The sequence below is a fragment of the Lynx rufus genome, unplaced genomic scaffold (genome assembly GCF_022079265.1).
Source record: "Lynx rufus isolate CCGP_SWC_20201006 ecotype Redwood Valley unplaced genomic scaffold, mLynRuf1.p SCAF_9, whole genome shotgun sequence".
Classification (NCBI taxonomy): Eukaryota; Metazoa; Chordata; class Mammalia; order Carnivora; family Felidae; genus Lynx; species Lynx rufus.
In genome coordinates, this window is record NW_025814897.1 from 70,483,843 (window position 1) to 70,498,762 (window position 14,920).

The 14,920-nt window shown below is 40.8% G+C and overlaps 1 protein-coding gene across 1 annotated transcript in view; it reads left to right on the top strand.

Moving 5' to 3' along the window:
* Window positions 1-14,920, top strand: part of SPON1 (spondin 1) — a 258,114-nt gene that overhangs the window by 107,598 nt on the left and 135,596 nt on the right. The window contains exon 5 of the mRNA XM_047070588.1: window positions 4,966-5,088. Within this exon, the coding sequence (XP_046926544.1) occupies window positions 4,966-5,088 (123 nt within the window). The remainder of the gene's footprint in view (window positions 1-4,965; window positions 5,089-14,920) is intronic.

Sequence of the window (14,920 nt, forward strand, 5' to 3'; positions counted from 1 at the left end):
TGGAGGAGGGCCAGGTAAACGGAAGGTGGCTCATTCAGTGCAACCGTCCAGTGGCAGGAATTAGCTGATTGTGCTGAGTTTCTCCAGGTTCAGCTTCCTCACGTAGCACTAATTTTTAATCTGGCTGTGTTCTGTGGATAATTGGATCTGCCTTAAGTTCTAATTACTCAGCTTGATTCCCTGGGTAGGAGATAATGTACCTTATATTGGTGTCGTCTTCTTATTTTTGTGAAACAGTGATTATTCTAAAGAGGTTTCTTGGAATAATTCACAGGATTTAATTAAGAAATGCACAATTGTGTACCTTTAAGATGCCTGTAATGATTCTCTGGAATAATCTCTAGAAGAACTTGTGTGGCACCTGGGCAGTATGGGGGGGGGTGGATTTTCTCCAAGAAAGACAAGCAGGAGATGGGGTTGCCAAGGGAGCATTGACCTTATGATTCTACCACAGTCAAGGATATGGTCCATTGATTTGCAAGCTTATTGATGCCCTCTCCTTGGGTTGAAGGCATTCTAACAAAGCTCATAGAGATCAAGTAGATGGCGAGGTCAGAGGAGAGGCCTGGATTCTTATCCAGCCTGGGTTTGAATCCTGCCTCTGCCCTTCCTAGTTATCTGACTTAATATATGTATATAAGCACAGCGTCTTTGGCACATAGTAAGTGCTATATATATAAGTGTTAGCTATTGTTATCTGTATCCGATGCTTGTTTATTAATCTGTCATAAAAAATTAAGACCTTAAATATCTGAATGTGTTTAGAAGTCATTAGAGAACTAAATAAAAATAGAAAATGTTCTACGATTATACAGCTTGACTGTCTCATTTCTATTCATTTTTGCAGAATTTTTATTTGCATCTAGAGCAATGGGCATTTTGCAAAGAAATGATTTTCTCAAATTCTGGCAAATCATAAGCTACTAAGAAAAAAAAAGGTTGATAAAGGTATTCTGGGAAAATAATAATAATAATAGCTAATATTTTTCAAGTGCTTGCTATATGCCGGGCACTATTCTAAGCACTTCACATGCCTTGCTCATGTGATCTGCACAAATATATCATCCCCATTTTATAGATGAGAAGCCTGAGACACAAAAAGTTTTAAAAGCTCACTTAGAATCATACAGCTAGTGGTCAAGGGCAGAGTTTGGACCTTAGAGCCAGTGCTCTTAACCACTGCCTTTCCATTGAAGGGACCGTGTCTCAATTCATTATTGCCTTTGGTAGATCAAAGTGTACCAAAGCATAGCTCCCTATGCATGAGCTAGAGCAGAAACTAGGTCCTATGTGGAAGATGGTTCAGAAAGCATGAAAAAAGCAAAGGGAGAGAATTGGATGCTTTGCAGTGGAGACATACCTGTCATAGGGGCCAGAGAACTGGAACCCGAGGTCCCTGGTCAGCTTCCAGGTGGACATTTCCACACACGGCTTCGGGGACTTTCCCTTTCATATTTAATTGTCCATAGGGTCACTCAGCCTTTTTCCGAACAGAGGACACCTTGACTGTCAAGTCCTTTGGTTCATAAAGGACCAATCCCATTCCTGCCCCGTCTCTATGAGATGACACCAAGGTCCTGTGGGTTAGAGTTAGGGTGTTCTGGATCACACATTTACAAGCCACCTCTTGGTCTACACCCACAGATGGCTAATCACAGCCACTGTGGTATGATTTTGTTAGTTTGACATTCAGAGGACAGACTTATTTCTCAGAATTGAGGGTTCTTAGGAAACACTTCTCTGTCACCCTCGCATACTGACAGCAATCATTAACTACCGTGCACTTGCCAAAGCCTCAGCCCTGATGTTGTGTGAAGCCATACAAATATGCTAAGTTCTGCAGTTACAGTGTCAATCCAATGGTGTGCAAGTCTCTATTGGTTATCACTTGTGAAGCAGAGATCCTATCGAAATGACGAAACGTGCATATGTATAAAGAAACCGTTTTCCATCAGCACCTTGGTGGACAAAAAATAAAGGTCCTGCAGGCCCTGGGCTGAAGGATCATTACATGCAGTTGTGGACAATCCCCCCCACCGACCCCACCTGAGGCAGCAGACCTATGAGGAAATCCAACAATTAGCAAAGCAGATCACATTAAGAAAGTCTTTAATTTATAAGCAGAGAGCAAAGGGATTTCTCTTAACTGTGTATGCCTACTTAATTATCTCCAGCTCTTTCATTAAGGTCTTTACATTCTTTCTTGCTTGGTAAGACAAATCAAATCCATCAAGGAAGGGGGGGGAAAGAAACTAGTGTCTGTTATTTTTTCTCAGTTGAAGCTGTTCATCCATGGGGGAAAAATTAACAACAGCGAAGATAAAAGGCACTGGCAATCATTATTTTTTAAAAGAAACATAAAACATTAAGTTACTTACAATTAGGAACAGAGAAACATAAAATATTCAAAAAGGTGACCTATAATAACCACATGCATGCACATGCTCACTTTAATACCATGTCACAAACGATGGAGAGAGACAGGGAGGGAACTCACAGAAGGGAGGAAACTGTGGGAGAAAAGGGATAAGGAGAAAAGACAGACTAAGGGGAGAGCTAAAAAGGAGGCTGATGGATGGAGGGTAGAAATGGGAGAGGGGGCAGCTCAGGAGATCAACATTGCAGGAAGTCATCGATATTGGGTGAGGCTGGCTGTGGTTAGCAGAAGAGGGGTGAGTTGACGCTTGTTCTCACTGCCCTTTGAAAACCCGGTTCATTTTCAATTGGCTTTTCCTCATAGGAAACAGTATGTCTGTTTTTAGTTTCAAACTTAGAAATTTATTTTTTTAATTGTTTAATGTTTATTTTTGAGAGGCAGAGAAAGACAGAGACAGAGACAGAGCGTGAGCAGGGGAGAGGCAGAGAGAGAGGAGACACAGAATCCAAAGCAGGCTCCAGGCTCTGAGCTGTCAGCACAGAGCCCAACGGGGGCTCGAACCCATGAGCTGCGAGATCACAACCTGAACCAAAGTCAGATGCCCAACCAACTGAGCCACCCAGGCACCCCAAACTTTATTTTTTTTAATGGAAGCTAATTTTCCTTTGGAACTCCAAGAGGTTTATTATGAGTGTATTCCCCTGAACTCTTGGATATATCTTTAAGTTTACTATACCGTCTATATCTGAAAGCCCTTTTGATCAGGTAAAGCTACCCATTGGCCTTATTTTGGTCTTTTGAGAGATTTCTCCCTCATTTAATAGTGCCTGGTAGCTACAATTATAACCCCAGCATCTATCTCTTAGCTTGGAATCCCTTTTTCAAAACTAAATTTAGTTTTTTTACAACATAGTTGGTCATAATAATGGAAATGTAAGAAGAAAAAGTCTTAGGAGTTACTAACTTCTGCTACCTTTCTGGAAATGTATGCAAAAAGAATTGTCCCTTAACTATCAAACTGGCTCACCTAGGAATCGTACCTAGGTTTCATGTGCATTAAGCAATGGAGAGTCTGCTCCTAAGCACAGACAATGCACTGCCCTCTTCCAAACAAAAATAGCCAAACAGTGATTTCTATTTTGGGTGGTTTCAGACCTCTTCTTTGGTGCAGTTTAGAAATCCTGAAGCTATAAAGGCAGGTCATTTTTTAAATGCACCCTTCTTTACTTGAAAAAGCATAAAGAGAAACACACACACACACACATACACACACACACAAATTACTCTCATTGATAACTTACGCAGACATGTCCAGCAGAAGGTCCTTCCGGGAGTGATACAGTACAAAGATTAAGAGCATGGGCTCTGGACTCCAAAAGACCTGAGCTCCGGTTCTGCCTGAAACACCTCCTATCCCTGTGACTTTGGGCTGGTTACCTAACAGTTTACTGATCTGCAAAAGGGTGTTAACTAGAGTACTTACCTCCTAGGGTTGCTAGGATGAAATAAGACAATGTACAGACATACAAGGACTCTCTACAATGTAGTGATTATTATAATATTTCATGCTTTCATCTCCATCCTAGAACCCAGAGTTCACTTCTTCTACCCATCACTGATTTTCTGTGTTCAAACCAATGAACCCAGTGAATTCCACAAGGAAGACTTGTACAGTGCTCTTCCTGGCGCTCAAAAAGATTTTTATACTGTCATTGCTCTTTATATAATATTGACGAAAAAATGTCCAACTTGCCAAAGGAACCTTTATGTTAATACCACTAGAGAAACTGAAGAAAAAGCAGTTGAAGCAAGTTGCATCTGTAGTCATTGTTTTCGTCTTGCAAGAAGTAGAACAGACCAAAAGCAACAATGCACGGTTAGGGATGTGGGCTTGAATTTATCACTGAATTTATTCACGTAATCTCTCTTTCCCCACTTATCAGCTATTCACAGATAAAAATGGAGGCAGAGAGGGAATCTTGTTAAGTTTTTCCTGGCTGCCTCTATGCTCAGAAGTAAACCTGAACTTACGAACATTTTCCTAAACCCCACCCTTCCTAAGTCTCTGAAAGCTTGGTAAGAAGGGATGTGACTATATATGCATTTTAAAAAATAATTTCCAGCAATCTTTTATGTCTCTCTACTTGTTCTCATTGCTCTTCTGCAAAGCTGCTCCTTCTGGTCCTGGCAATTTGACCCCAGCAAACATTTCTTAGAGAAAACACACACGTGCATATTCCTCTTAAAATTTAGTGGAAAAATTGTATTGTGGGAAGAAAGGATAACTGAGAAAGTTTCATCCCTGGTTTCCCAAATATTCTGCCTTATTGGCCCCACAGGTCTCCTCACATTGTTAGAGCAAAAGTTCTGAGTCTTTTTTATTTGTAAAATATAATTACTATCCTTAGAGGTATATAAAAATCCTTTATAAACCCAAGTACTGGCCTGGTTCAGAGTGTTATTAATCAGTGAAAACTGCACCTTATCTTCTTTTCCCAAGTATGAAGGACAGGACAAGACAAGATGGCACTGCCTTATAAGTGACCCGTATTTGCTTCCTAACTTAGTGACTCTCCTAACTGTTTCAGATTCCATGTTTGATGGGGTGACAGACAAACCAATTCTAGACTGCTGCGCCTGTGGAACCGCCAAGTACAGACTCACATTTTATGGGAACTGGTCCGAGAAGACGCACCCAAAGGATTACCCTCGTGAGTAGAGTAGCTACTTTATGGATTGGGGGAAGGTGTGTGGTGAAGTTCTGTCTGGCTGTGGGATACACCAGCCAAAGTGTGTCAGGTCTGCTCGCTTTTACCAACTGACTCATGAAATGCACATTCCCACAAAGTGAATTCATTGAGGCTAGCCGATAATACTGTTATGCTTTTTGCTTCTTTGCATAGCGTTGTTCTGATCTGTGATTTAAAAAAATATTCCTAAGGTCATGCTGCTTATCTTCAGGTCAAGCATTTGGTAACATCAGTCCCCGCAAAGTGGCTTTCTCCACGAATTATACAATAGATCTATATGTGCTGGGAATAGCTGGCAAAAGGGGCCTGCTCTTGACTCCACAGATCAAGGTCAACAAACGTTCGGCATCCTCAACCATAATGGTGGTCTATCTGCACACCCTTTCTCTACTGATTCCAGATACCACCCTAGAATGCCTCATGACACCATGCTCCAGAGAGCAAAAAGCAATCCATGAGAGTTGTCAGGAGGCCCCAAACTTGCCATTTTGGAGTAGATCCTTATGCAGGACCCTACCAACTCCCTTTTCTCTTGTCATTGTCTCAACAAATGCCTAGCATGTGCCGGGCACTGTGCTAAGCTCTAGCGATATTCTGGTGAACTAAAAGAGACATGACCCACATTCTCGTGCAACTCAGAGATTAGTGGGGAGACAGACACTAATTGGATAATCACACACAAAACTGTGAAAATTCTAACAACGAATAGTGGACCTGCTGTGTGCCGAGCGTTGTTACATATGTCACGTCATTTAACCCTCAGAATAACCTGTTTTTGTGGATGAGCTCACTGGATATCAGAGAGATGTCATGACTTGCCCACAATCAGATGTAAGTTAGTAGCGGACCCAAAATTTGAAAAGGGGTTGTTGGCCTCCTTGTCCTGCCTCTCAATTGGACTCTGTCTTTAAGACCCAGTGACGCTCATTCTCGCCAACTGTGGGTGGCAGGATGTTGGTGTGGCTCAGTGGGTGGCACTGAGCATGATTTTTCTGTTCATTGTCTGTTTTATTGTTCATTTCGCTCTGGAGTTGCCACAGCTGGGCAAAATGAGTGAGACTGGAAGAAAGAGATTCAAAGGAGGGACTGAAGTCAGCCCCTAAAGACGGGGAGCAAAGGGTCCGCGGTTGGGACTTAAGTAGACCTGCTCCAGACCAGAGCCTCCGTGCTTCCCAAGCAGCCCACCCAGCGGGTACTTGGCAGATCAAAAGACCTATTGTTTAACTTTACCCGCATGTAATCAGGACTTGGGATCTTAGAAGCTCCTCACTAGTTTCTTCTTCTCACTCTGGGATGCAGCTTGATCTGCTTCAGCTGGTGTGGGAGACCTGCGTGAACAAAGTTGGAATCTGCCTGGCGGGGAAGAAACCACTTGGAACAAATATGAAGGATAAAAATGTCCTCCAGTGCCAGCCCAGAGGAAATAAAATGTTAAGGGCCCATCACTTATCTTTCGTAATCCTAAGGAGCTTCTTGTTCTTTTCTAGTCTGACGCTGTTATTTCCCAGAATTCAAACAAACAAAAACAAATACAAAAAAAAAAAAAGGCACAGACCATTGTTTGTGGGTCTTCGGGCCAAATCAAGTACAAATCTATATCAGGTTTCAGTGAAGTTGTTGGGAGTTTCTTAATAAATAAAGCAGACATGTGTTCTAGATCCCTCAGGATTGTTCCAGTGTCACATGTCAGCGTGTCTTAATTTTTGGTTGGAAAAATTTCGTCACTATGTACAGAGGAGTGTGATCACATCAGACTGTGATTATTTCTTCAGGAGTCTTCTCCATCACAGAGAGAAGTCCTTCAGGAATAAAACCATGACATTCTCGTCTTCCATTTAGTGCCTTGGGAGTGGCTTCCCAAGTACTGTGTGCTGATTGCTGAACTCAGTAGCATCCACTATGACCTGGGAGGCAGGTTTCTAGCCCACATCTAGTCACTATGGCCAACACTGATGAGGAATTGTAGGCCAGACCTTCCTTGGAGGGACAGGATGGACTTGTATACTCAGAGGATTGGAGCCAATCGAAAGGGCACAGAGAGGGTCTAATAAGGACTTTGAAAATTCAATGCTGGCAAAGTGATTTCTACTAATCTTAGGTAACAGATGATTTCCCTTTGGCTGCTCCAGGATGATTTTGTCTTGATTAATCCACCCTTGCCATTAAGCCCAATTAAGCCATGATGCTTCCCAACAATAGTAGAAACTGATAGTTATCAAGTCTCCCTTTTCTTTATTAATTACTCATCCAAAATATCCCTTTCTCCACAATGATCTCAGAGCAGCAATTCCCAAGCTTTTTCATTTCAAGATGCTTTTTACATGCTTAAAAATTATTGAGAACTTCAGTAGCCTTTTGCTTATATGGGTATTTTGCAATATTCACCAAATCAAAAATTAAAACAAGTTTAAAAATATTACTTATTAATGAATTTAAAACATAACATATAATGAATTACCAATAATAAACTCATTACGTGTTAACATATTTCATGAAAATAGCTATATTATCTAAAACAAAAGAAATTTAGTGAAAGAGCATCATTGTTTCACATTTTTGCAAATCTCTTTAATACCTTGCTTAATTCGAAGACACCTAGAGTGTCATATCTGCCTCTGCATTCTCCCTGTTGTGTTATGTTTCTTGGTTGAAGTATATGAGGAAAATTCTATCTCACCCAAATATGTAATTGGAAAAGGGAAGAATATTTTAATAACTTTTTCATTAATTACAGATAATCTTCTTTGGTACTACACCAAAACTCTACAAATGGTAGTTTCTTTTTTTTTTTTTAATCTTTATTTATTTTTGAAAGAGAGAGAACACAAGCAGGGAGGGGCAGAGAGAGAGGGGGGGACAGAAGATCCGGAAGCGGGTTCCGTGTTGACAGCATAGAGTCCAACGCGGGGCTCAAACTCGTGAACCACAAGATCATGTCCTGAGCTGAAGTCTGACACTTAACTGACTGAGCCCCACAGGCCTCCAACACTCCTCCTCTCTTAAAGGATAATTACAGTGTAGAATATGAAAAACTATCAGTGAACTTGTACTCTGTTATATTAAAATACATTGCTTTGCACTTTGGAAGGATCTTTTACAAGCGAATGATTTTGTAACATCATACGTTGGTCATTGAAAAAACCTTGGCTTACTGAGTTATGCCGATGGTCCAGATGTTGAGACATTGCATTGTACAGTCTCAAAAATTGCATTCATTAATATCACTTTCAGAAAAGTGCTGAAGTATTGGAAAGCTATCAAATTCATAGTAACAGACACAAGTTTTCCAAAATTCTAAGGTTTGCTTGAAAGTTCAAATTTTATCGTTGGCAACAGATACTGTCAGTTGTTTTCCTTGAAATGACAGGCTCACTTCATTTTTGAGAACACGTCTGCCACATTCTCCAGTCTGAATAACCATAATTTGTCTGTCACTTGTTCTTTCTTTTTTTTTATTAAAATTTTTTTAATGTTTATTTATTCTTGAGAGAGAGAGAGAGACAGAGTGTGAGCAAAGGAAGGGCAGAGAGAGAGGGAGACACACAATCTGAAGCAGGCTCCAGGCTCTGAGCTGTCAGCACAGAGCCCGATGCGGGGTTCGAAATCACGGACTGCGAGATCATGACCTGGGCCGAAGTCGGACGCCCAACCGACTGAGCCACCCAGGCACCCCTGTCACTTGTTCTTTCAAGTAAAAGTGATGTTTAGGAAAATAAACGTGTCCAGTGACCTCCAGAAATGCAGAAGAGCGTTTATTTACACAAGACAATCACAGCACCTGGGTATCTATGCAAGTGCTTTATGCACGGTTTCCCTTTTAGTCACATGGAATAGGAAAACAATGTGTACTCAGAAGGTACAGAGGTTTCATAAAATTAATAACTTGTAGTGTTTCATCTAAAACATTCTTCAGTGAAGCTGTCTCTTTAAACGGTTTGCTGTGGGTCCTTGCGTTGAGGAGCACACTGCTGACAGGTCGAGGCCACTGCCTTGATTGGCACTAAGTGACAGCAGTTTCGTTCAGCACCACTTTTGCACCATCAGGGTGAATGTCAACATGTTGCAAGAGGCAAATGTCTTCGTATTCCTATGAAAAGAGTTTGCACCTCACAGATCCCCTGCAGGGGCCTCAGGGTGCCCAGAGGCCTGGAGGCCACACTTTGAGAGCCTCCGCGATAGGGTAACAGAGCAACCTAGGGTGTCTGACCTTCAGTTTGGGGTAACTTGCCCTTGAGAATTCGCATCAGGCTCTACAAGAGGATTGGGCAATGCCCTTGTGTTTTGTACCATCTTCTCAACCACTATACAAGATGGTTTGTTCCAAATGCTGTTTCTGGGGTTCCACTTCTTAGAGAACCAAGTACTCTGCATTCATGACACCCCACCCCACCCCGGGAGAGGCTAGGTGAGGTGAAATAAGGAAGGGCAAGGGGATGGACGGCCCCAGTGACTTCTGACATTCCCTCTCTATTGTGATGCCATAAATCTCTGCTGGCCATCTGGAAATGGCAAAATCCTTTTAAAATACCCCCAACTGGGTAGTACCTAGAAATCCATTTTAAGGCTGAATCATGCAAGTTTTACCTCCTAATTTTATCAGTGGAAGAAAAAAAAAAAAAAAAAAAACACCTGAAGCAGAAAGTTAAGGGCTCAGATCACATAGCCGGAGAGTTTCAGAAACAAAATCAAAGCTCAGATCTCTTGATTCCCTTTTGCCTCTTCTGGGGGCTGTTGCAAGGCTGTCTTCTCTCTTCTGCAGTGAAATTAAATGCCTTATACACAAAGCATCTTTTAAGCATCTGCTGTACCAACGTGGACTCAACGGATACCAAATTCCAAACAGCTTTGCCCTACTGTACAAAGACCTACTCTGTAGAGATCCTAACTGAGAAGTCAGAAACAGAAGGTCTGGATTCACTGACCCTGGACAGAGTTCCAGAACCCTGGAGTGTTGGGAGAAGTGCAAGCCCCACCCACCCCCCAGCCTACCAATGTCTGTCGTCAGCAGTGCCCAGAAGCTTTCCAGGAGGTTGTGTCTTTTATAGGAACATGGTGACCGGACAGGGTAACCTCAGGGATGTCCAAAGGGGTTGGAGCCATGTTCATTCTTGGCCAGGGGATCGAGAGGCGCCTAACAGATGCTGATTCTCTTTGCTCCCTTGCTCTAAACACAGCTCCTAGGTTCTTTGACAAATGCCTCCACCCTGTAGAGACTCTGTAATGTCCCTTGACAATGTAAACAGCATAACTTCCCCCATTTTTGATATGGTATCGGTTCTAACACTGCTTAACAAATACGTATTGATGAAAAGAACATTTTTTTCCAGGAGCCAATTAATTTTTTTTTCATTTAACGACACATTGCCTAAAATATGAACTTGGCCACTGGGAAATATACTCTACAGAATCAAAGTTAATTTCACAATGAAACTCAGCCATATTTTCCATTGGGTCATGTTACTTAAAAATTCTTAGTTACTAAATCTAATCACATCAAAGAACACCACTCCAACCTTTGGCAACTACTCTCATTTCTTCCTATGTTCATCCACATACAGGGTTTCACATTTGGAAACATTGCATCCTACTTTGTGCATTTGGTTTGGTTTCCATAGTTCTAATTTGTTACATCAGCTTGCTCTAAACCACTTATCTAACTGTCATTTTACTGAACATCTAGGTGATGTCAGGATTTTTTGCTAACATAGAAAGCACTACAATAAAAAAGAAAGAAAGAAAAAAAGAAAAAATGTAATAAAGTCTTCTTCCACCCTTCCTCCTTTCTTTGAATCATTTCCTTGAAATAATTTCCCAAGAGTAAGACTACCAGATCAAAGGATATGGACTTTTTTTGACTCTTGAGACATTTTGCTGGATTCTTCTCCAAAACGTTTGTATCAGTTCACCATGTAACCAATAGTGAGTAAATATAGCTCTTTCTCCCCGGCCTCCTCGGCATTTAACTAAACATTTTCCGTTTGTGTTTTGCCAATTAATGGTTATAACAGATTGATCTTATTATCTTAAATTGGCATTGGTTTAATTAATAACATACTGGAATCTTTCTTCATGCCTATTGTATTTGCCTTTAAAACCACTAGGGCATTGACAGGAATCAAGTCTGATTTTGCTCATTGTCTCTCCAGGACCTATCTCATTGTCTGGCACACTGAAAGCCTCTAAAGAAGAAGGAAGGGAGGGAGGGAGGGAGGGAGGGAGGAAGGAAGGAAGGAAGGAAGGAAGGAAGGAAGGAAGGAAGGAGAAAAGGAAGGGGAAGCAGTTATGAGCAAGGAAGAGAGTGGAGGGAGATGAACAATGAGAAGGCACTGAAGAGGCTGGGGCAGGAGAGAGAGGACCCTATGTGGCTGCTAAGTGGGGAGCAGATTAAATGGTGCTGGTGGCTTTTGGGAAGGTGAATTAGGAGGATATTACAGTGATGGTGCTAGCTCAGACTAAGGCAGCAGACATGTGATAGAATGAATGAATGGACTTGAGATATCTTTTAGAGGTAGATTCTGTCATGGATTCAATGTGGAGGAGTGACAGAGGAAAACATCAAAACTGATGAGCCAGGTTTCTGGCTTGGAAGTAGAAGTACTCTTTCTTCTTAAAATATTCTTCAGTGTTATTGTCTATTTTTATAAGTGATTGTGAAATCATTTTATCAAATTCTGTAAAGGATTCTGTCAGAATTTTAAATGGGATTGCACTGAATCCCTAAATTACTTTTGGAAGAATTGTTAGCTTTATAATATTTAGCTTGCTCAGTTTCTTCCCATTTATGAATAAGACGATTTGTGGGTTTCCACGGCTCAGTGTCTAGAACGGTGATGAGTCATAGGTGGACCATAGGTCTCCTCTAGATCTAACTTCAGAAGCAAAATGAAACATTTAACAAATAATCCCACTCCTTCCTACCATCACAGGGAAATCCCTCTCTAAGCCCATCAGCGCCCCCCAGTGGAGCGACCACCAGGCTGAGTATGAATAGAGTACGTCACCAGGAATTAGAATTTGGTACCAAGTACACGTGTAATGATACACAGTTTCAGTGAACGATGGGGCAAAAGAGAAAGGAATAAATAGCTTCTTTCCCCCTTTTTCTCCTCTCTTCCCTCCATCTGTCTGGGAAGTCTTACTGCAACAACTCGCTGTTTTCTGCACTGGGAATAGGGAAGGAAAGTCAGTTAGTCTGGTCTTCCAGCTAAACGTGGCAGGTTGAATGCAAACATTAATTTATGATCTTTCCTTAGATTCCGTAAAGATAGCACTAGGTGAATAAAAAATAAATAAACTCACAAAGACAAGAAAAGAGGAAAGAATACATACACCATACAAGAGATACTGCCAAAATCTGGGAAGCTGGACTAGTGGCAACCGTCAGCAGAGCAAAGAAGGATGGAGCCAGTACCCCCAGAGAGGGCGACACATAAGAACCAAGACAACTAATTGCACGGAACACAGGAATAGCCTCAGGAGCCAAGTGTTCAGCACAATGAATGGAAAGCATAACATCGTGAAATATTAGAATAATGGGAATAGGAACAACCCTAAATGCATCCAGAAAAACAGACAACAAGCAAAGAATCGGGCCTCTTTAGAATAACACAAAAGCTATAAAACGATGGGGTGATGCCACATTTCAGACTTAACGGTTATAAATTCTGAGGGGGGCTCAGCCTGGAGACCAGGCTAAGACAGAGCAGCTTCTATCTCCATGTGCTGGTTGGGTTTCATTCTGGATCACTTTTTCATCGAAGTTTCTTTATTTTGGTAAGAGAGTAGGTAATAGAATATTTCTGCTTTTGTATTTACAGAATTTGTTCTGTTTGTTTTTTTCATGGCCTCATATATGTTTACTTGAGAAAGACTTTTTTCTTATTCCATCTTATGGCATCTTATTCCAACGTGCCAAAGGATACGTTATTTATTTTATGGCACGTGAGCGTCCTTGGTCCATTCAAGGCCCCTCTGGCTCTATTTGTTTTTGTTACATTCCATTTACCCCACGTATGATTACTGTCATAATAGAATCTTTCTGCCATCTTATTTTATATTTCCTGATTATAACTTCTTTTTGTTTCTTCATTTAACCACTTCTTTTCTTTCCATTGCCTACATTAGATTTTCTTCTGCTGGTTTAAACATTATTTGATTCCTTTTGTTTTTGTTGTGCTTGTGGTGGTCGCCTTTAATTTAAAACACATACTTATGCTGATTTATCTGCATTGATTTCATAAACATTTCAATATTTGTCCTCCCCTGAACAAAACAAGAATGCTGGCATGCTCTCAGATTCCTTTGGTCTCTACCGTCCCTCTCTACCCAAGCACACATTCATATTGATTATTTTCTAGGATGGCTTTTGATCTCTCCTTTATTTCCATGTCTCTGGTAGTCCCAGTCTCTGTGTTTCTGAAGTTTCCCAGTGTTGAGCTCAGAGGAGTGTGGAGTGGGTACTTAGTTCACCATCTCATCAGGAAACAGCAAGAAACTTGCAGGGGTTTTTGTTTACAGTTTTCAATCCATTTAATTCTTGGCAATATCTATGCTTCCTGCTATATTATGGTAAGTTTAATTATGTTTTTTCAGACTGTACTACTTTATCATTTCTTCTTAATTGTTCATATTCTGATAATGGGGTCTTAACACCTTGATCTAAAATTGTATACTTATCATTTCTCCTTGATTTTTAACAGATTGTTTTCTATTTTTGCTGTGTCTTTGGAACCTGTAGACATAATGGTCATTATATCCTCATTATTAGCTTTGACTTTCAACATTGCATAGTTAATGTAATTAGCTGGCTTTAATAACTTTTGCCTTAAATTCAGTCGTGGCTGAAACCCCACCTGCTTTTCCTTCACTTTAGTTAATTTATCTTTTCAGCGGTTTTTAAATTTGTTTTCTTTTCTTATTTTTAGACTTTCTAAGCCTTTTAAGGATTTTCCAATAAATCATTATATTTATCCAAAAATGCTTTCGCACTTTTTGTTTTGGTTTGTTTTGTTTTTTTTTTGTTTGTTTTTTTTTTTTTTTGGTTTTGGGATTTTTTGGGTTTTTGTTTTGTTTTTGTTTTGGCCAGGGTGCTCCATTCCTCAGATCTGTCTTCTTTTGTATCTTTTCCTGTCTGTCTCTGTGCTCTGAATGTTTCCTCCTAGTGCATTTTTCTGTTTAGTTCCCTATAGCACCCCGTTGCACGCTGTACCTGTGTTATCATTGTTTGCTCCTTCACACTCCTTCCTCGCACAATGAGCTCTCCCGAAATAGGTGTATTTAAAAAACAGATTGCAACTATTCTCTGACTTCTGCGTTTATTCTCATTTCATTCCACAGTTTACTGCTTCCACGGCCCCACCCCCACCTCACCCTGCACCCAGGTTCTTAATTCAGAGTTCTGCTCTCATACAGCCAAACATTTTTAATAGTTTAAAATCATTTCTCCCCCTTTTACTCCTCTTTCCTTGAGTGATGATTATGACTGCTATTTCTGAAACCTTTGCCTCAGACTATTTTATTGGCATTTAAATGGGACTTGAAATTGGAAGGTTCCGGCCTCTCGCGCTGTCTCCCTCCTGGAAGTCCACAGACTATTTCTTGAGCATACCCTTTCCTAAATAAGACATGCCTGCACTGGATTGACCATAGACTATTATATATTATATAAAGTATTACTGTCCTTGTGTCTATCAAGGTAAAGTCTCATTGCCAACGATAGAGGTAAATTAATTTATTGATAACTTATTTGCCATTTACTCCTGCTGGTTGGCGGTTCAAAGAGCATATGGTTCCT